Source organism: Lepidochelys olivacea, assembly GCF_965140295.1.
Source record: "Lepidochelys olivacea isolate rLepOli2 genome assembly, chromosome: 9".
NCBI lineage: Eukaryota > Metazoa > Chordata > Testudines > Cheloniidae > Lepidochelys > Lepidochelys olivacea.
Genome location: NC_140419.1, coordinates 5,433,877 through 5,453,676, shown reverse-complemented (window position 1 = coordinate 5,453,676; position 19,800 = coordinate 5,433,877). Strand labels below are relative to the sequence as shown.

General features: G+C 49.8%; 2 protein-coding genes across 2 annotated transcripts; both read left to right on the top strand.

Annotated features, from left to right (window-relative positions):
* Positions 1–509: 509 nt before the first annotated feature.
* On the top strand, positions 510–4,710 carry LOC311525855 (receptor-transporting protein 3-like). The gene is made up of 2 exons (XM_084638255.1): positions 510–802; positions 3,688–4,710. The coding sequence occupies exons 1-2, from the start codon at positions 657–659 to the stop codon at positions 4,238–4,240; spliced, it is 699 nt and encodes a 232-aa protein (XP_084494381.1). The 5' UTR covers positions 510–656; the 3' UTR covers positions 4,241–4,710.
* Positions 4,711–12,025: 7,315 nt separating this feature from the next.
* On the top strand, positions 12,026–19,204 carry LOC311526706 (receptor-transporting protein 1-like). The gene is made up of 2 exons (XM_084640002.1): positions 12,026–12,450; positions 16,215–19,204. Exons 1-2 carry the CDS (start codon positions 12,290–12,292, stop codon positions 16,738–16,740), a joined length of 687 nt encoding a protein of 228 aa, XP_084496128.1. The 5' UTR covers positions 12,026–12,289; the 3' UTR covers positions 16,741–19,204.
* Positions 19,205–19,800: the final 596 nt, after the last annotated feature.

The window sequence follows — 19,800 nt, the reverse complement described above, 5'->3', positions numbered from 1 at the left end:
TTTCCTGAATCCTCCCCTGTGTGTTGTCTATTTATACCGCTTTGGAGCAGAGAACTGTCCTTGCTATATATTTGGGAGGCAGCCAGCTCCTTTGTATGTATGGGGGGGGGGCGGCTAGAAACATCCTGATATTAGAAACATCCTGATACTAGCTTAATCATTATCATTTGAACTCCCCAAATGATAACACTCCCTAGGACACTTCCTAAGCACACCCAGACTTGCCGGAGTGCTGGGTTGGCATGGGAGATGCACAGAGACACTGACAGAGAGAGCCACCAGTGTGCACCACCACTAATTTACCGTCCTACAGGTGCAAAAACAGCAGGCTCCTTTGGGAGAGCTGCTCCGTATTGTGTTGTGGCCAAATTGTGCCCTGGCCAAATTGTGCCACGGAGTGCCAGCAGTGTGAGCAAAGTCATTCTGGGTGTGACTCAGCACAGGGACTTTGTCTGGAAGCAAAGGTCCACCTTTGCAAACACAAAACTTGGTTCTGTGCCATGGGGAAAGGAAAAACAACCGGCAAAGGTCTCTTCCCCCACCACAGCCGTGGAAGTCACAAGCCAGGAGACTTAAATTTCAGTCCAGATCCCTTCAGCAGATCACGGTCACAGTCCAGAAACAAAACCAGCTCTAAAGGCAGATGAGTTGGGACCATGGAGAAATGGCAGCAAATATTTTCTCAGAAGATTGGGCAGATGAAACCAGGAGACACATGGACTCTGAAGGCGGATTATAACCTTCAGTTCAACGACCGGTATCCTGGATGGAAGCAATTCCTGCAACAACATGCGTTTGCCAGGTGAGGGGTAGGTAGCAGGAGAACACGGTTAGCAAAGGGCTTTGTGAGCAGCTGCATCTTCCTTCTATAGCACTACCATAGGCTGTTAAGAGCTGGTTGAATAGTAAAGGAAGAATTAATTCACAAAGACTTGGGCTGGTGACAAATCTTCCCCCTAAATGATTATTCAAAGGGAAACGGCTTTTTGGATCAAATGGAAATTTTCATGAAAAACAGCTGGTTTTTCAAAAAACTTTGGGGGTTTTCCCCCAAAGCCCCAAATGGAAAATGTTTTGGTTTTTCGACATTCCCTCAAAATTTTTCATGGGGAGGGAGGACAGGAGGAATCACTTATCGGCTCTAACAAAGAGATGTTTACTGACAAATTTTGTGGATTTTTTGCACTATTTTTGGTGACATTTTTGAACTTTCCGGCAAGCTCTATTCACTAATATTCTTGTGAATACAGGCTCCAAGTTCCGTTTCCTGTGATAAGTGAGATCATATTATTCTATATTTGTCCATGTCTGCACAACTAGTGGGCATTTATCAAAATGTTTGCGAAACCCAGGAGTTGCACGAAATGTAGCAGCAGTGAATTGATTCATTGCCTGAAAATTCACACCTGAACTCCATCGTTTGTTATCCTCCGCTTTAGAAAGCTTGTCATCCAATCAGGGAGGAGAAGCAATACCATGTGGCTCAGGTGACCAGTTAAAGAGCCAGCTTGGCAACAACGGAAGAAGCTGAAGGCTATTAGCCCAAAGCATTTGATGAATCCTTACAAATAGCAAGCCCATGAACAAATGCAGGATCAGTTTATGAATGATTCACTAACCAGAAAATGACAGGTTTCAGAGTAACAGCCGTGTTAGTCTGTATTCGCAAAAAGAAAAGGAGTACTTGTGGCACCTTAGAGACTAACCAATTTATTTGAGCATAAGCTTTCGTGAGCTACAGCTCACTTCATGTAGCTCATGAAAGCTTATGCTCAAATAAATTGGTTAGTCTCTAAGGTGCCACAAGTACTCCTTTTCTTTTAACCAGAAAATAGGGCTCAATCATTGCAAATAATCTTAAGGAATAATTTGACCAGTTCTAACAATGTCTAGTTACCTGAATATTTGCAGTGTGACCATCATTGCAGTATCTGGGTGCTGGATTTTTATCATCATAATCTAGTGCTCTGGAGCATGCTAGACCCGTCACAGACCACAGAAAGCCATGGGCGGGGAGGGAGAAGCGGCTGGAAAGTACCAGCAGGGAGGGAGAAGGTGACAGAGGGGAGGGCTAAAAAGGGGCAGAGGAAGAGGGGGTGGGGAGAGACCAAGAGGTTGGCCTGGAAGGAGGGAGATGAGAAGGCCGAGGGGTAGAATGGGGGTGGGTGAGTGAGGCCAGGCAATGCAGGGGTGGCAGCGGAGGGCTGGGTCATGCACATGGACGGGGCTGGAGGAAGCAGTGAATTATACCCACCTCGACTCTTCTAGACATCATCAGTGTCATCTCAAAATCTGACCCAGTGCCGCCGCCCACTCATTCTGCTGATTTTCATCCGCTGTGTTTATTTCCCCATCCCCAGGGCTTCAGGCCTGAAGCTTTATTGCTGCTGAATTATGCTGAGCTTGCTCTCCTCGTAGGCGCCTATGGAGCCACCAAGCCCAGACTGGGTCGGCTTTGCTGCTGGCGCTTTACTTCTCTAGCGTCACCTCTGTGTTCCTTGCCTGCATTTCCAGGCAGCGGGGCCCATCCTGGCTTGAGAAGGAGAGGAAGATTCTAAGGGTCAGCCTGGATCCATATAACAATGGAAAGATCAGCTGGAGCCAGGGGCTGGTTGCTGTGGGCAGGCAGCCGCCAAGGAGTGGCTTGCAGAAGGAATTCTGGGAGCAAATATGGATGCAGGAGCAGCTAAATCTATACCTCGTTCTACTGAACACTTGGATGATAGTTATATGTTACTTAGGTAGCACTATGGGGCTGTACAATACAATGAAAGTGAGATTCCTGCCCCAAAGAGCTTACAATCTCAATTAAGGAGGAGAAGGAGGAGCCGGGAAAGGGAGAGAGGAGGGAGAGGACAGTATGAGCGTGTGGTCACTTAGGACGCTAACGCATGCGATGTACAGTTATTTGTATGGTGATAGGACCCAAAGGCCTCTGTCAGCTTGCACTCCCTTGGGCTAGGCACTCTCAGCCATATAGCAACGAATCTCTGCCCCTAGAAAGCTTAAACTCTCAATAGATGGGGCTAAAGGGGATTTTTATGACCACCACCATTATTATTTTTAAACCTCTGAGGGGCTACAGCTCCAAAGCCTTCTTGAAGCAGTAGGTTTGGAGGAGGGGTGTGAAGGTGGCCAAGGGGAGCTGTGGTCTAAGACGCAGTGAGGGCATGACATGCAGGGGGGCTGGTAACGGACTGCTCTTTATTTCCTGGCCCTAGTCACCACACATGGGTCACCGTTACAAAAAGCTGTGTGTTGCGTCAGCATCCGATAGCTGCTGCTCCAGATCAGGAAGGAATTCTAGGAATCGGGGAAGCATGAGAGATGGCCTGGAGGTCACCAGAGCCCATAGCTATTTGAACGTCAAACATCTGTAGCCAAAACCAGGTCTCAATATCCATCGTACAGAGGAGCAGAAGCATCCTGTTTAGAGTGGACTCATGCTGGAAACCGTCTGCAAGGCATAACGACGACAGCTGTATTGAACCTACTAACTAATAAACGGTGCTGTACAATCCTCAGTGCTAGTAGATAGCGCTCCTACACCGCTCGATCGACCCCTCCTGTGTACAGTGCTCCAGAATCCCTCCTGCGGGACAGAGGCTGAGTTCTCAGATTAGCAGCTGCAGCTGGTTCAGGGCTTTGAATCTGGGTTAAGTTTTGTCTCCTGCTTTCTCCTGTTAGGTTTCAGTGTTCACAGTGCTGGCATATGTGGCACTCAGCTCAGGTGAACATTCTCTTCCACATGCACCTGGACCGGAAGCAGAGACGGGGCCAGGTGAAGATGAAAATCTTCAGACAGGAGTGCAAGAAGTGTCTCGTGCCGAAACTGGAACTGCCTGAATTCAGCCAGGAGAACACCGAGAGAGTCCTGGAGAACCTGATGCTGAAGATTCGCGGGAAATGCTACAGAGAAGCCATCAGTCCCAACAGCCTGTCTAAGAACATCGTGGAAGCTCAGATAATGGGGCCACATGACAGCTCCCACTGTGAAGCCTGCCAGCTGGGCATCTGTTATGCGAAATATGAAGACCAAGCACCAGCCAACACCTTCTTTAGGGCTGTTTCTCTTTTTCCACGCAGCTCTCCTGCCCATGAGGAATGGAGCGAAGCAGAGATGGGGAGCAGCCGCAACATGGGGAGCAGCTGTGACGGGCGGCGCTGCTGTTGCTACATTTGTTGTTTGGTCATTTTTTTGGCTGTGCTCATTTTTGTTCTGCTTTATCTCAAAATCTAGTGGAAATTCGACACTCATACTTGTCCCTAATATAACTGAACTGTAATAACCTGAGTAATAATTGGGCTTGGAAAGATTACATTTTTTTCTGTAAATGTCAGTGAATGTCAATTTCCACCACACACACATAAACCAATACAAAAATATTTCCATCAGTAATTGAAATTTACCGATCGGCAAAGTAAGACAAATGTTGCTTGGGGCCTTGTTAGCATTTGATTTCAGGATATTTACTTGGTATATTTTGACAGGCAATGTTGACAGTTTGCGCTTTAACGGTTAAAAAGCGTTAATTTTTTGAATTGCAGCATTGTCTATCATGAAGTAATTATTGTCTGACCCCCCACCCCCCGCCTGCCTCATAATTTCCCACAACTATGAAAATTTAAATCAATAAATGTTTGGGGGGGAAAAAGCCTAAGCCATTATGTTTTGCAGCTGTGAAAATTTACAGAGATAAAAATAAAATAAAAAAAAATGCTTAAAAATAACCGTGGCTATTTCCTGCCAAAATTATATAAATAATCAAATTCTGCCAAGCCTAGTAATAATAGATAATGTACCTGTCTATGTAGGGCGGAATGCGTGCACTGGGCTGAGAGCTAGAAAAAATATTTTTATTGGCCAGCTGAGCAGATTTCCTCTAGGAGCCATTGAGGGATGGTAGCTAAGGACCTCTAAGTGGCCTTTTTACGTGGTCATTTTTCAGAGTAGAACTGCCCTTTAATTATCGCATAATCTTTCCCAGGATCCAGCCCTGGAGAAGCCGAGCAATAGAACAGAAAGAGGTACGTCAGGCAAAAGACCTTTGAATTAGCTCACCTGATCCTCAGGAGTTCAAAGGAGCGTTTAGGGCTTCATTGATTCTTGGGCCGGCGGAACCCCTGCCCCTTGGGCATGATTTTCTAAGCTGCCTGAGGTTAAATATGTGGCTGCAATCGAGTCGCGAGGAGTCTAGGTACCCTCCGTGGTGCCTGTAACTTCAGTGACTGTCGACACAACGTTTCCCACCCGCACTTGGGAGCTGTTTCACAACTTCAGGCCTTTTGTCTGTCAGGCTGCTTGGCCCGGCCTTGAGCCCTTTCAATTCAACGAGGGTCTGATGCGTTCCCATGAAACGTCCTGGAAACCTCCCCGTCCCACGGGCCAGCTGGAAAGTCTGCTGCAACCCCCTGGCAAGTTCTCCTCCGCACCCTTTTCTTTAAAGGGCGGTGTTACAAGTGTAACCCCCAAGGAGATGACCTAGATTCCTGGGGCTCGGTCTGCTGGCAGCTCAGGGGGAGGTGCACTGTCCCTGGTAGGGAGGGGGAGCCACGGCAGACTCAGAGTCTGCCTGGCACCAATAGGGAGTGAGAAGCCCTTCCCAGGGAGCTCAGGAAAGGGGAGAGGCCATTTTTGAGGCAGTCTGGAGCCAGCCAGGGCAAGGGCAGGACTGGCTGTGTGGGGAGCTGGTGAGTCCCAGGCCTGCATGCAGGGTTCCCCCCTGAGAACTGGCCTCTAGGGACCTGACAGCAGATCCCTCCGCTGGGCTTTTCCCTCTCCACTGATGACTCCCAGTTTGTAGAGTTTTGCTCAGTGCCGGGTTTACAATGGCTCCAGTGGCTCCATGGAGCCGGGCCCATGCTCAGAAGGGGCCCCAGCCTGCTCCTCTTGCACTGCACCCCAAGACCCCACATGCATAGCATGTGTCTGTCCCATCACGCTCCACCAAACGTTGATCCAGAGACCATCTGCCCCGGCTGCAAGTCCCCCCCTTTCTCCCTGAAGCAGCACCCCCTGGTGGCAGCAACGTGGCAGCACCCCCCTATGGAAAGGGAGATAGATGCCTGCTGGAGGGAGTCAGTGCGGCAAAGCCAGCTGGGATACAGCGGGACGCAGAGCCCTGTCCACGTGGGGAGCCCTGTCCCAATCTGCGGAGCCCTGTCCACGTGGGGTGGCTGTGTGTGTACGAGGGGGCGAGAAAGCTGCGGACTTCCAGCAGGGATGTGTGGTCCCCGGGCTGAATCTGGAGTTGATCCCTGTGGGCAGGGCAGTCCTGCAGACCGGCAGCACGTCAGCTCCCCTTTCAGTTTCGTTTCTCACAAGCCCTGAGCTTGGTTCCACACCCAGGGTCCTGAGTCTGTAGCAAGGAGGCAAAGGAGCCCGCCTGTGCGAGGCTGTTCCTCAGAGCGGGAGGGGAAGGTTGCAGACCCGGGAGCCCCCCCATCCCCCCTTAAATAAGTCATATTCCTGGTTCAGACAGTAAATGCTGCTGCTCAAGAGAGGCTGTAAAGGGGAAGGTGAGAAGATGAAGGCCTGGCAGCGGATGTTTGATCAGAAGATGGCATGGGAGAAGCCAGACGACACCTGGTCTCTCACTGTGGAGGATAACCTCCGTCCTCGAAACCCAGAACGCGGATGGCGCCTATACTAGCAGAGAAAAGCATTTGCCAGGTGAGGGGGAGCAGACAAACTGGGCCGTGAATGAGGCGCAAAGGCATGGGTGACGCGGGAACCCCGCCTTTGGGGAGGCTAGCCCCCCGTTCCTGTCCCTTTCTCCTCCCTTGCCTGCCAGAGCCATGAGCCCCCTCCCCGCCCACTGTGGCAGGAGGAGCCCCGGCCAAACCATCCTGAGCCCTGGCCACCGGCCCGAGCTGAGCCGCCGCTGGCTTTGGGGGAGATGGGGAGTGAAGACGGGGCCTTGGGGTGGAGCGTGGGTGATGCCACAGCCTGGGTTAAGGTCGTCTCCCCCGGCCTATCATACCAGCCGCCCATGCTCTAAGGTGAATTTCTCCTGGCATTAGTTTTAGTGGGGAGCGAAGCAGGGAGGGCAGGTGAGAGATTTGGGACTAGCTGCGATTGAACGATCGATTGGGCTAGTCCTTGTGTTCGCTGCACACACGTGTAAAAGGGATTTAGCTGTACGGCACCTAGCTATTAGTGTTGATGAGTCACCGTGAGGGCACTAAATATTTGCCTCCTGTTAATTAGCATTTTCCACCACTGTCAAAGTCTGTAGAGCAGGAAATTGTGACTCCCCCCTCTCACAAGTGGAAATGATGTCGTGGTTAGAGCAAGACGGCGTATTTAAACAAATTCCCTTGAATTTCCATCCATAGTTTAGCAAACAAGCAGAAAGCTGGCAGAAGCAGTGAATTTACTGTTGCAGGATATATGCCGCCTTCAATTTCATAACTGACCACAGAACAAAGACAGTCCTTGCCCCAAAGAGTTTACAGTCTAAGTATAAGACAAGAGACAACAGATGGATACAGACAGCATCAGGAAAAATTTAACCAGTATTGGTCAGTGTGATAGGCAGCGGTCAAGACAACCGTGCTCTGCTTGCTGGCTATGAAGAGAAGGAGAGAGGAAAACTGTGGAATAAATGATTCCAAATGAATTTTTTGCTCATCTCTCGTTATGGGCGAGAGACTGATCCACAGATGCAAACAAATTCTGATTGGAGGCTGCTCCTTAATGAGCCTAGACTTCAGCTGTAAATTGGAAGGTGCCTCAGTTCTAGGCTCAGTCCTGCTCGGAAGGGTTCATTAGAAACCAGTTGGAAAGCTGCAGGGGGTGTGCTGCATGAAATGTGACCCCCGGGCATGCTGAACCCATGTAGAGGAAGGGACTATTCTCCCCAGCGAAACCCGAGGCGGAACGGGGGCTGGGTTTTACTCTGATTGTTTAGTAAGTGGAGTCTTTGCCCATCTAGAACTAGGGGCGGAAACTTAATTGCATTGGAGCTTTCCTCTGGGGAAGTTCTTTGAGTTGGCAATGTTTGTAGAAAGGTCTGGATATTATGGGCAAAACTCCCATTGAGTCCAACCGGAGCCGGCTTTGAAACCCAATATGTTGAATCTGTAGGGTTTTCGACCGGACAGTCCGGTCAAAAAGGGGACCTGACAGTGTCTGGTCAGATCTACTGACCAGACACCCCAAATCCCGTTGCTGCGAGCAGGGGAGGCGGGGAGGCGCTGGGTCATCACCCTCTCCAGCCCCGGCTCAGCTGGTGCCACCTCCTCCCTTCATCGGGCAGCTGCAGCTCCCAGCCCCGGCTCCACAAGCGAGTCCCTCCTGATCTGGGGGGCGGGGGGGGGAAGAGGAGTGGATGGGGGCAGGGCTTTGGGGGGGAATAGGTGGGGCAGGGGTGGGGCCTCAGGGGGAAGAGGCGGGGCAGGGGAGGCTCTGGCACGTCTGCTGGAGTGTTCAGTTATTAACTATTACCAAGCTGGCAACGCTATGAATTTGTCCAACACTTTGCTGCATGATCCTTCAGGGGGGCAGGTGAATGTGAGTGAATGCTGTTATGACTATGCCATACAGGGACTTGATCCTGCAGAGTGCTGAGCGCTGCTGGGAGGTGCTTGCATGGACAGCAACAGGGTTTGGGGGTGCTCAGCACCTTGCAGGATCAAGCCCAATGTCAGTGGATGAGTCTTTCTCAGCATTAAGTTTGGGGGCTGGCGTGGACGGCGGGTTAAATGTCCTTTCCTTTCCCCCTGTAGGTTTCAGTGCTCAAGCTGTGCCCATCACTGGCCATCGGCTCAAGTGCTCATTCTCTTCCACATGCACCTGGACTGGAGCCAGGGCCAGGGCCAGGTAAAGATGAGGGTCTGTGGGCAGAAGTTAAGAAGTGCCATGGAGCAAAGTTTGAGACACCCACATTCAGCCAGGAGAACATTGAGAGGATCCTGGACAACTTGGTGCTGAAGATCCGTGAGAAATGCTACCAAGAGTTCATCAAAAACCGTGATTTAGCTGGCCCCATAGTTGAAGAAGATGTGGAAGGGCCACATGACACGACCCATTGTGAGGCATGTGCTCTGGGGATCTGTTATCTGTTTACCTACAGATTCGTTATCCCTGCTTCTCTGCCTGCAACTTCTCAGCCTGGCCAGCTGGCTTGGCGGGGAACAGACACAGAGAGCGACTGGAAGCTCTTGTGTTATATGTTACCAGTTCTGGTTGCTTTGCTCATCCTTGCTGTGCTTTTTGGTGGGAAGTAGGAAATTCAGTGCTCAGAATGGTTCCCTAATATTATCCACATGGGTTGCTAATGCACCTTCCCTTTTTCACGGAGAAAAAAAAATCTGGCTCAAGCCGTTTGCCTGGGAAATCACCATATGCTTAATGTTACCATGAAATGCTCTAGCGAGACTGATAATGTCCATTTGTAATGCACCAGGGTAATAAACAGGGACTGTAAAAAAAACTGGCCTCCTCAAAAGCAGGAGGGCACATTATGCCCCCTCTTGTTGACACCTGTGCCCCCCTCTGTGGGTCTGATCCAGCGCCCAGTGGAATGAATGGAAAGACTCCCACTGACTCCAGTGGGCATTAGATCGGGCCCTGTGCCCCTGTCAGATACTCTCTATGCCTTGTACCCCCTGAGAGGGGAAGGGTAGGACCCCAGAGGGGGCTTTGCTGCCCCAGGGGAGGCTGGACTTGAGAGTAGCTGCTCTTGTGTGCAAGATGCATCCTGGATCATCTGCAGAACTGGAGGGCCACTCCCCGATCCCTTCTGGGGTGGCGGGAGGGGTAAACGCCAGGAGCCAGAGGAGCCATGTAGCTCCATTGGCTGCAGTGAAGCTATGCTGATTTCACCAGCTGAGCATCTGGCCCGAGGAGTTAATCTATCCCCTGATAACTTGTCCCCTTCCATGGGAGTGGGGCTGATGTAGGCCTAGATTTGAGTAGAGTCCCCAGTGGAGGAGCTTGGCACTAAAGCAGGCCAGAAGCATGGACCATGTTCACAGGACAGCGAGTTTAGATCCTTAATTACAGCCCTCTTGGGCATTACATACCTGGGTGTTTGCATGGCAGGAAACGAGGGGTTGCTTATCAATCATTGGTCCCATCCTGCTTTGCAGCGTGCTTTTCCTTCTCTCGAACAGAATCCTGGGCAGAGCCGTGGCCTGAAGATGAAGGAGTTTCTTGGCTTGGTTTATACGTAACACGGAAAAGGCAACTCCGTCTGCGTCGCTGTTGAAATACGGCCCCCGCTGAATTTTAGTGCGTCTGCAATAGAAGGGCCTGTTCTGGATAGAGCAGTTCCTCCTCCTGCTTCCTGTATTTTCCATGTTAATAGACCAATACTTAGCTTTGGTATTTTGTCCAGATTGTATCAGTTCAATAAAGCATCACATTTAAATTGAAATATCAGTGGAAGCAGGGGAGCTTCCCTCTCTGCTGAAGTGTGGAGTGACCCCTACACCCTTTGGGGAGGCAGGCGTTCACCCAGCAATTGCCCTGGTGCACAGATCTATCCTAGTACCTTCTAGTAGTATCTAGTAGGTAGTATCCTGCTACCTTCATTAGCAGGGGCAGCACCCCAGGGTCATTGCAAACCGTAGCCATTCAGTGGGAGTGTAACAGAAATCCCAGATGCCTGAGAGGAAGCTCTATGTCCATCCAACACTCAAAGCCTCCACAATCCCTCCAGCCTCAGCGCCTCAGTCCCGGGTTCGGGCACATTCTGAGGTGCAGGGCAGGCTGACGGGGCCACACCCCCTGGGCTTGCCCCGCCATCCCTCCCAGCTCTGGTTGGGCTGGGTTTGTCCAGCCAGCAGACGCCCTGTCCTGCAGCCTGGAATGGCAGACCCACTGTGACAGACGACTGTCACACCCACCCTCCAATCAGAGGAGAACTGGTAGTGGGATGTAGGGGAAGGATGTCCTGGCAGCTCTCTAGCCAGCCAAGGCTGGGGGTGTCAGGAGATGCTTCTCCTGCTTGCCCGTCCTTTAGCCAGTCACGGCTCCGGGGGCAGGGTTGGCCTTCACAGCACGGCTGCTGATCTGGGGTGTGGGGACTCCACAGATCCGTGGCACATCTACACCGCAATGGCTAAAGTCTGGAACTAAAGCTATTCGTTTAACAGCACGCTAAGGTCTATTAACCTCTCAGCTACTGGAGAACAAGTGAAGGCTCCCCACTGTGCATAGCATGTGTCTGCCCCATCACGCGCCACCAGCACAGGGAACCGTCATTCCCAGCGTCTGCCCCTCGGGCTGTATTCTCAATGCGTTCACCGCCTGATTACATTTGACCAGGCGTAAGTTCTTGACATAGCGACCACGATGGCTGGTGGTGGGATCACCATGCTTCCAAGGTTAGCTAGGAGTGTCTTGGTTTGATGGAGTAAGAGATATCAGCCCAGATAGTGCTCTGGGCTCGATACAACACGTGGGCATTCAGATGCAGAGCTGATGTAAGTGGAGGCAACTTATTGAGTTGAGGGAGTTGGAACCGCCAGAGAAGATGCTGAGGAACAACCACAGAACAAAGTTAGTAGCAGCAGCTCAGAACCGGAGGACTAAGTGACAGAATGGCCCAGTCCTGCAGGGCTGAGTGCTGGAGAAAGACTTCCCGGGAGGAGTTCTTGACCAGGGACTGGCTGACTGGTCCTGCTTCCATGGGTCTGTCCCATGTCTGTCCCATGTCAGCAGCCATGGGCAGTGAAGGAGCCCACCTTTAATCCAGATGTCATGACATTTGCATGCTGACACAATGACATGGGAAAAACCTAGGCCCTGGGTTGACGTCTGTGTCCCGTTTTCATTTCTGTCTGTCTCAGTATTCACATGGCCGCAGCTCAGCTGAATCTGAATGCCAATGTGGAAAACAAAGCCAATCCAGCTTTTTATTTGACAGGTTTCAGAGTAGCAGCCGTGTTAGTCTGTATTCGCAAAAAGAAAAGGAGGACTTGTGGCACCTTAGAGACTAACCAATTTATTTGAGCATAAGCTTTCGTGAGCTACAGCTCACTTCATCGGTTGCATTGTTGTGTGACTATTCACACACATCGTTTGGAGGCATTCACCCATCTCGGAAATACAGTCCTTATCGTATACCCCAGGCAGAAACTGGAGAACCAGATTGGCTTTGGAAACAAAACTCCTTTCAGTTTCATTTCTCACACATACAGAAGTTATCCGGTATCTCTAGCAGGGAAGGAACTCAAATCCCCACCCTGCCGCTCAGCAGGTGATGAGATAGAAGTGGGAAGTAAACCATTGCAACTCCGTTTGTAACTCAGCGCAGTCCCCACACGAACATCAGGAGAGATGAAGAAGCTGAACATGGATTCCTGGAGAGAAATGTTTTATGAGAAGATAGAGGAGGTGAAGCCACAAGACAACTGGGACTTAAAGATGCAACAGAACCTTGATTACAATGACTTGGGACCTGGCTGGAAAAAATCACTGCAAGAACGTGCATTTGCCAGGTGAGGAGCAGCAGCTGATAGGGGCCGATACAGCAGCTGATACAACTGCCTCCTTAGTCATTGACAAATGATCTATTTTTTGTGAGGGATGCAGTGTGTGTATGGGGGCGTAGTAGCATCCGTGTAATGGCTTTAATTATGCCTTGGAATGAACTATGCCTTTAAATGCATCCCCCGCTTTCAAAAATGTTTCCTTTTTTTAGAGGCGTTTGCCGTTTCAGCCACCACACGCCCCTGCCTCCCCCCGCCCCCGGTTTCTGCAAAAGCTGCTGCTACTCCTCCTGTTTTAGACGTGTAGTTTTTCGTTTGGGTTTTACAGTCTCTCTCTCTGACGCTACTTGAAAGTTGCTGGACACAGAGAGAGCACCAGGACAGCAACCCACGGCAGGGCTTAATTTGCAATGAAAGAGGCGCTGGGGCCCGGCCTCGGCAAGCCGCAGCGCAGGTTAAGCACTGGCTGGGCGGTTGGAGAGCGGAGGCTGCCGGCCAGGCCCCCAGCTCTGAAGGCAGCGGTGTCGCCAGCAGCAGTGCAGAACAAGGATGGCCTGGCACGGTGTGTTGCCACCCAGACTTCTGTGCTGCTGCGGGCGACGGGGCTGCCTTCGGAGCTGGGTGGCTGGAGCGTGTGGCCGGGAGCCCCGCGGCGCAGGGGCTATGGATTGCCGAGCCTAGAAGTGCTGGGGCTCAACTGCAGCAGGGCCCGGCACAAATTAAGGACTGTCCCCAGGGCCTAGTGATGAGGCGCTCCTTCTAATGCTCCAGTATCAAAAGGTTTGGGGGACCCGGGTTCAAGCCCCTGCCTGGCTAAATAGGTCTGAGGATCTGGGCCTTAGTCACTCTTTGCCTCAGTTTCCCATCTGTAAAATGGGGGTGAGAGCATTGCCCTGCCTCACGGGGGTCTTGTGAGTGTAAATGCTTTAAAGCTTGTGAGGTGCCCAGTTACTATGGTGACGAGAGCCAGATAAGTACCTTAGGCCAGTGGTTTTCAAACTTTTTTTCTGGCTACCCAGTTGAAGAAAATTGTTGATGCCTGTGATCCAGCGGAGCTGGGGATGAGGGGTTTGGGGTGTGGAAGGGCTCAGGGCTGGGGCAAAGGGTTGGAATGCAGCGGTGAGGGCTGCGGGATGGGTCTGGGGATGAGGGGTTTGGGGTGCAGGAGGGGACTCTGGGTTTGGGGAGGGCTCAGGACTGGGGCAGGGCTGCGGGAGGGGGTCAGGGCTCTGGGCTGGGGGTGCAGGCTTCAGGCTGGGGCCGGGGATGAGGGGTTTGGGGTGCAGGAGGGGGCTCTGGGTTTGGGGGGGCTCAGGGCTGGGGCAGAGGGTTGGGGTGTGGGAGGGGGTCAGGGCTCTGGGATGGGGGTGCAGGCTTCAGGCTGGGGTCGGGGATGACGGGTTTGGGGTGCAGGAAGGGGCTACTGGTTGGGGGGGGGCTCAGGGCTAGGGCAGGGGATTGGGGCACAGGATGGGGCACGGACTTACTTCGGGCGGCTCCTGGTCAGCAGGGCAGCGGCCTAAGGCAGGCTTCTTGCCTGTCCTGGCACTGCGGTTTGAAAACCATTGCCTTAGACAGAAATCAATAATTCCAAACACAGTCAGGTCTGATTCCTGCCTATGCAGCATTTAGCGCTGCTAGACACCATGGGCAGCACTGACTGACTGTCAAACCCTTGGTGCAATGTTGAAGTTATGGCTTAAACGCCTCCAAGACAAATACATTTCATAGAACCCGGGGGCAATTCTCTCGTCATATATAGTGAAACAAAAACCAGATCCTCGGCTCCTTTGGGTGTCCTGGAGCTAGGTCAATTTCCACCAGCTGAGGATTCGCTGATCAAGTAGATATGGTATGAATATGGATAACTGTATATCCAGTTGGCTGGCAGTCAGGTCAGTACCGCCCCAAGGGTATGTATTGTTGTGAAAGCCTCTGGTACACTTAGTGCTGGTGGAAGGTGCTGGACTGACATCGATGGTGCCTGATACAAGGCGCTTCTTCGGTTTTACCTCATTGTAGAAAGATTTGGGAGCAATGTGGTCTTGGGATGCATCAGGCGAGGTATTTCCAGTAGAGATAAGGAGGTTTTAGTACCGTTATACAAGGCACTGGTGAGACCTCACCTGGAATACTGTGTGCAGTTCTGGTCTCCCATGTTTAAGAAGGATGAATTCAAACTGGAACAGGTACAGAGAAGGGCTACTAGGATGATCCGAGGAATGGAAAACTTGTCTTATGAAAGGAGACTCAAGGAGCTTGGCTTGTTTAGCCTAACTAAAAGAAGGTTGAGGGGAGATATGATTGCTCTCTATAAATATATCAGAGGGATAAATACCAGAGAGGGAGAGGAATTATTTAAGCTCAGTACCAATGTGGACACAAGAACAAATGGATATAAACTGGCCACCAGGAAGTTTAGACTTGAAATTAGACGAAGGTTTCTAACCATCAGAGGAGTGAAGTTTTGGAATAGCCTTCCAAGGGAAGCAGTGGGGGCAAAAGATCTATCTGGCTTTAAGATTAAACTTGATAAGTTTATGGAGGAGATGGTATGATGGGATAACATGGTTTTGGTAATTAAATCTTCGTGGTAAATATGCCTAATGGCCTGGGATGTGATGTTAGATGGGGTGGGATCTGAATTACCCAGGAAAGAATTTTCTGTAGTATCTGGCTGGTGAATCTTGCCCATATGCTCAGGGTTTAGCTGATCCCCATATTTGGGGTCAGGAAGGAATTTTCCTCCAGGGCAGATTGGAAGAGGCCCTGGAGGTTTTTCGCCTTCCTCTGTAGCATGGGGCACGGGTCACTTGCTGGAGGATTCTCTGCTCATTGAAGTCTTTAAACCACGATTTGAGGACTTCAGTAGCTCAAACATAGGTGAGAGGTTTTTCGCAGGAGTGGGTGGGTGAAATTCTGTGGCCTGCGTTGTGCAGGAGGTCAGACTAGATGATCATAATGGTCCCTTCTGACCTTAGTATCTATGAATCTATTTAGCTTAACAGAGAGAAGGCTAAGAGGTGACTTGATTACAGTCTATAACTATCTACATGGGGAACAAATATTTAATAATGGGCTTTCAATCTAGAAGAGAAAGGTCTAAGAGGACTCAATGGCTAGAAGTTGAAGCTAGAGAAATTCAGACTAGAAATAAGGTGTAAAATTTTAACACTGGGAGTAATTAACCATTGGAACAATTTACCAAGGGTCGTGGTGGATTCTTCCTCAGTGGCCATTTTAAAATCAGGACAGGATGTTTTTCTAAAAGCTCTGCTCTAGGAATTATTTTAGGGCAGTTCTCTGGCCTGAGTTACCCAGGAGGCCAGACGAGATGATCACAATGGTCCCTTTTGGCCTGAGAATCTATGAATCTGTAATTACACTGAAATGCGTTAAAAATAAGGCAAAGCAGTGGCGGACACAGCCGGTGAGCATTACACTTGCTTACACCAGATCCGAAGTTGGCCCCATGGCTTTGATTAGCCTTGAGTTTGGCAGCAGGCACTGCTGGTTGGTTGCTGTAATGGGATCTACAAACCCCATACTGAGCTTAGGCAGGGTGGGGAGTGGACCCCCTCCTGTCTGCAGGCAAGCAGCTCGACCACACCTACAGGCAGCTGCTGGAGCTGCCAATCATGGAGACACTTTTTTGGGGCGTGGGGGAGGTAATAGTTGCCTATATAAGACAAACCCTCTAATATCAGGATGGTCCCGATAATAGTGGGACATCTGGTCACGCTATGCATGATATATCTCTTTCCTCTTTTTAGCTTCCAGTGCTCATGGTGCCAGCATTTCTGGGCATCAGTTCAAGTGGTTATTCTGTTCCACATGTACCGGGACCTGCACAGGAGAAAAAGTTGCGTGAAGATGAGAGTCTTCAGACAAGAATGTTATGAGTGCTCCAAGGGTAAGTTAGAAGAGCCAGATTTCAAGGAGGAAAGCGTCCAGAGGGTCTTGGAGAACTTGGTCATCAGCATTAGGGAGAAATGCTATGGAGAGTACGTGGACCACACCCAGTTATCTGAGGTTACAGTGATAGGACAGCACTATGGACCACATCAGAGTGACCATTGTGAGGCTTGTCGGTTGGGAATACATCAGAGGCCCAAACGCTCAATGTATTATGGAAGACCCAAAGACACAGTGTACCATGGGACATCCAAAGACACAATGCCACCAGTTCAGCTCCCATCACACAATTTACCCCAAGACACGATTTGCTGCGTTTTCTGTACTATTTGCATTTTGATTTTTATTTATATGAGCAGTTGGATACCACAGCTAGTCAAATAGTGGGGGTAACCCCCCCCCCGATTCATGAATAATTGCAAATATAGTCAGCTAGTTTGGTTTGCTCTGATTGGTGCATTTGTATTACTTATTTTACCTGAGTGTGTAAATAATTGCTGGGTATTCAAGAACATTTTTGAAAGTCCCCAAAAACTTCTTGAATTCTGGTGGGAGTGATTCTGCATCTGAAAATTCCAACCAGAACTACATCATTCATCCCTCTCTTTCCTCTCGTCATTGTTCTCCGGTTTGAAAACTTCCAGTTGGCTAATCAAGGAGCAGAAACACTACCACCTGACTCAGGTGACCAACCACACACCAGGAGTAACAAATGGCTAAAACGAAGTTTGTGAATAGCCCCAGAGACTGAAATTATTTGTCTGGACTCTTTGGCAAATCCAAATAACCAAAACGTTGGATCCATGAACCCAGAAAGGAGCTACTTTAATAATGAACATGATTTTTGACGACTGGTTCAGCTGGCTCTATCTGTTACCTTCCCGCTTTTTAAGGCATTTGACGTTGAAAACTGAACAACAGGAGAGAGACTGGATTTAGCAACTGAACTATTTGAGGAAAGATGGGCCAAAGGAGATGAGCTAATTCAAAAGAGAATCATAGCAATGTCATGCTGGAGGGGAAGTCAAGAGGTCATCTAGTCTACCCCCACGCCCTCCATGCTAAGGCAGGATAAAGTAAACCTAGACCATCTTGGATAGATGTTTGTCTACCCTACTTTTAAAACCCTTCAGTGATGGAGATTCCACAGCCTCACTTGGTAACCTGTTCCAGTGCCCAGCTGTCCCTAAAGTTTTTCCTGATATCCAACCTAAATCACCATTGCTGCCAACAAAACCCATTACTTGTTGTCCTACCCTCGGTGAACATGGAGAACAACTGATCACCGTCCCCTTGCCTTTGACATAGTTAAAGAGAGTTGTCACATCCGCCCTCAGCCTCCTCTTCTCTAGACTAAACATGCCCAAAATTGTGGATGCAACTTTTACAAAGATGATACGGACCCCCAGTGCAACTCATAACACTGACGGCTTCGCTGCGATGCAGTCAATTACCTTCTGTGTTGCTCACCCTTCTTTCCTCTTGTGCAGGAAATGAATTGTTCCATCAATAATTTTGTGTCTCTTTCAAAAAAAGTGAGTAACTGAAAAAGCCAAAGTGATGGGAAGCTCCGTTGCTGTGTCTTTAAACGCCATAATGCAGGTTGGGTAGTCACAAAGCCACATGTGTAATGTTGTGGTTAACAGTGAAGCAACTCTTCGGTTTGCCCTTGAGACAGGTTGTTCCTGTTGACTAATATATGCTGACTAGCATACTTACATTAGATGCTGGTAATACCACCCGCAATACATGTTCCAAGCCTTTAAGCTTCTATATATTATTAAGCATTAATACAGCAGTTATATAGCCCAGATTGGCCTGTAACTTTACTATGATCCTGTTCACTTATGCTAAGTGTCCCATAACACCTCTCATTAGCTGAAATTAACCCTGGCTTAAGAAGATGTGCAAACTGTCGGGATCAGGACATGTGAGCATTGCCTCATAGCTAACGAGAGGGAGTTACCCTGACAAGCCTGTTTATCCTGGTACAGGCCTAAAGGGTGTCCTCATGCCCCTTAATACCTGGAATGCATGTGGTCAGAAGAACAAAAGATACACTATGGTACCAGGAACAAACAAGGTGAAAAGCTGATTAGTGATATCCAGTTTCAGGTGATGTACATACTAGCTTTCACTGGTAAATAAGTAGGGTATAAAAAGATGGCTTTAGGGATGTCACTTTGGGGCGCACACATGGCACGGGGCTGCTCTGCGGAGACTGGCATCATATAGAACCTTTCTCTAGACCATCTTAATAAACCTGAGTGACATTGATGGTTTAGTCTCTTGAGTAGATTTCATAATGAACCAAAGGGTGGTGAAGCGACTGACTAGACAATTTACTCACAGTTCTAAGGCTTCTTTTGTGGCCTGGGTTCAGTGGTTCCACTCTCTTGGCTGAGGGGGGTGGGCATTGGCGCACCCGTCACCAACTTCTTTACCAAATGAGGCAGGGGCTATCTAGCCTCATTCGCTTCTCAGGCCTGCTTCGTTCTCCAAGAACCACCTGTCTTGTGCACTGAAAGAAGCAGAGGTCCTGGGGAAAATATAGTGCCCGATCATGTAAATTACATTATCATAATTCATAGGCACAAGGGAGCTGAATTAAAGCTGCACAGGCGACCTTAGCGCTGGCATTTCCGGAGTTCAGGATGTTGCAATCAATGTTTTGAAGCTCCCGCTCTGGCCATCTCTCTTGTATCCCAAGTGCAGCGCTGACTCGGCTCAAGGAGGTGGGCATAGATAATCCTCGCTTGTAACCGTTCCCTGCTACAGGCAATCAGAGATGCTGCTGCATGGCCTTGCTTAGTGCAACTGTGCGGCGCTCCCACAACGCGCTCTTCTGGTGAGTTTCCTGCCCTCCCCCTGGCAGGCCCCCATTCCCACCCTCCCACCCACCCTGTTAGGCTGGGTCTGAAAGGTAATCTCTGTCCTGAACCCAGAGGAGAGAGGCATCAAGCAAAGTAAAAAAAAAACGAGGAGTCCTTGTGGCACCTTAGAGACGAATACATTTATTTGGGCATAAGCTTTCGTGGGCCAAACCTTAAAACTAAAGCTTATGCCTTAGTCTCTAAGGTGCCACAAGGACTCCTTGGCTTTTTGCTTATACAGACTAACACGGCTGCCACTCTGAAACCTATCAACCAAAGTGTTGCCCTGAGCCTGTGCCTGCAGATGGCGCCCAGCACCCTTAGCCTGAGATTTTATTCCTCCCAGACAACACTTTAAACCACCCATTGCCTTTGGGTTACGACTGACTCAGGGACAGACTTAACCTAAAAACAGGAGGACTTGTGGCACCTTAGAGACTCACAAATGGATTTGAGCATAAGCTTTCGTGCGCTACATCTCACTTCATCGGATGCATTCACTTATGCTCAAATAAATGGGTTAGTCTCTAAGGTGCCAAAAGCCCTCCTTTTCTTTTTGCGGATACAGACT

Coding starts and splice junctions, on each gene's coding strand:
- LOC311525855 (XM_084638255.1), top strand. CDS start 657: ATGGAGAAATGGCAGCAAATATTTTCTCAGAAGATTGGGCAGATGAAA. Junction 803..3,687: donor CAACAACATGCGTTTGCCAG/GTGAGGGGTAGG, acceptor TTCTCCTGTTAG/GTTTCAGTGTTCACAGTGCT.
- LOC311526706 (XM_084640002.1), top strand. CDS start 12,290: ATGAAGAAGCTGAACATGGATTCCTGGAGAGAAATGTTTTATGAGAAG. Junction 12,451..16,214: donor CAAGAACGTGCATTTGCCAG/GTGAGGAGCAGC, acceptor TCCTCTTTTTAG/CTTCCAGTGCTCATGGTGCC.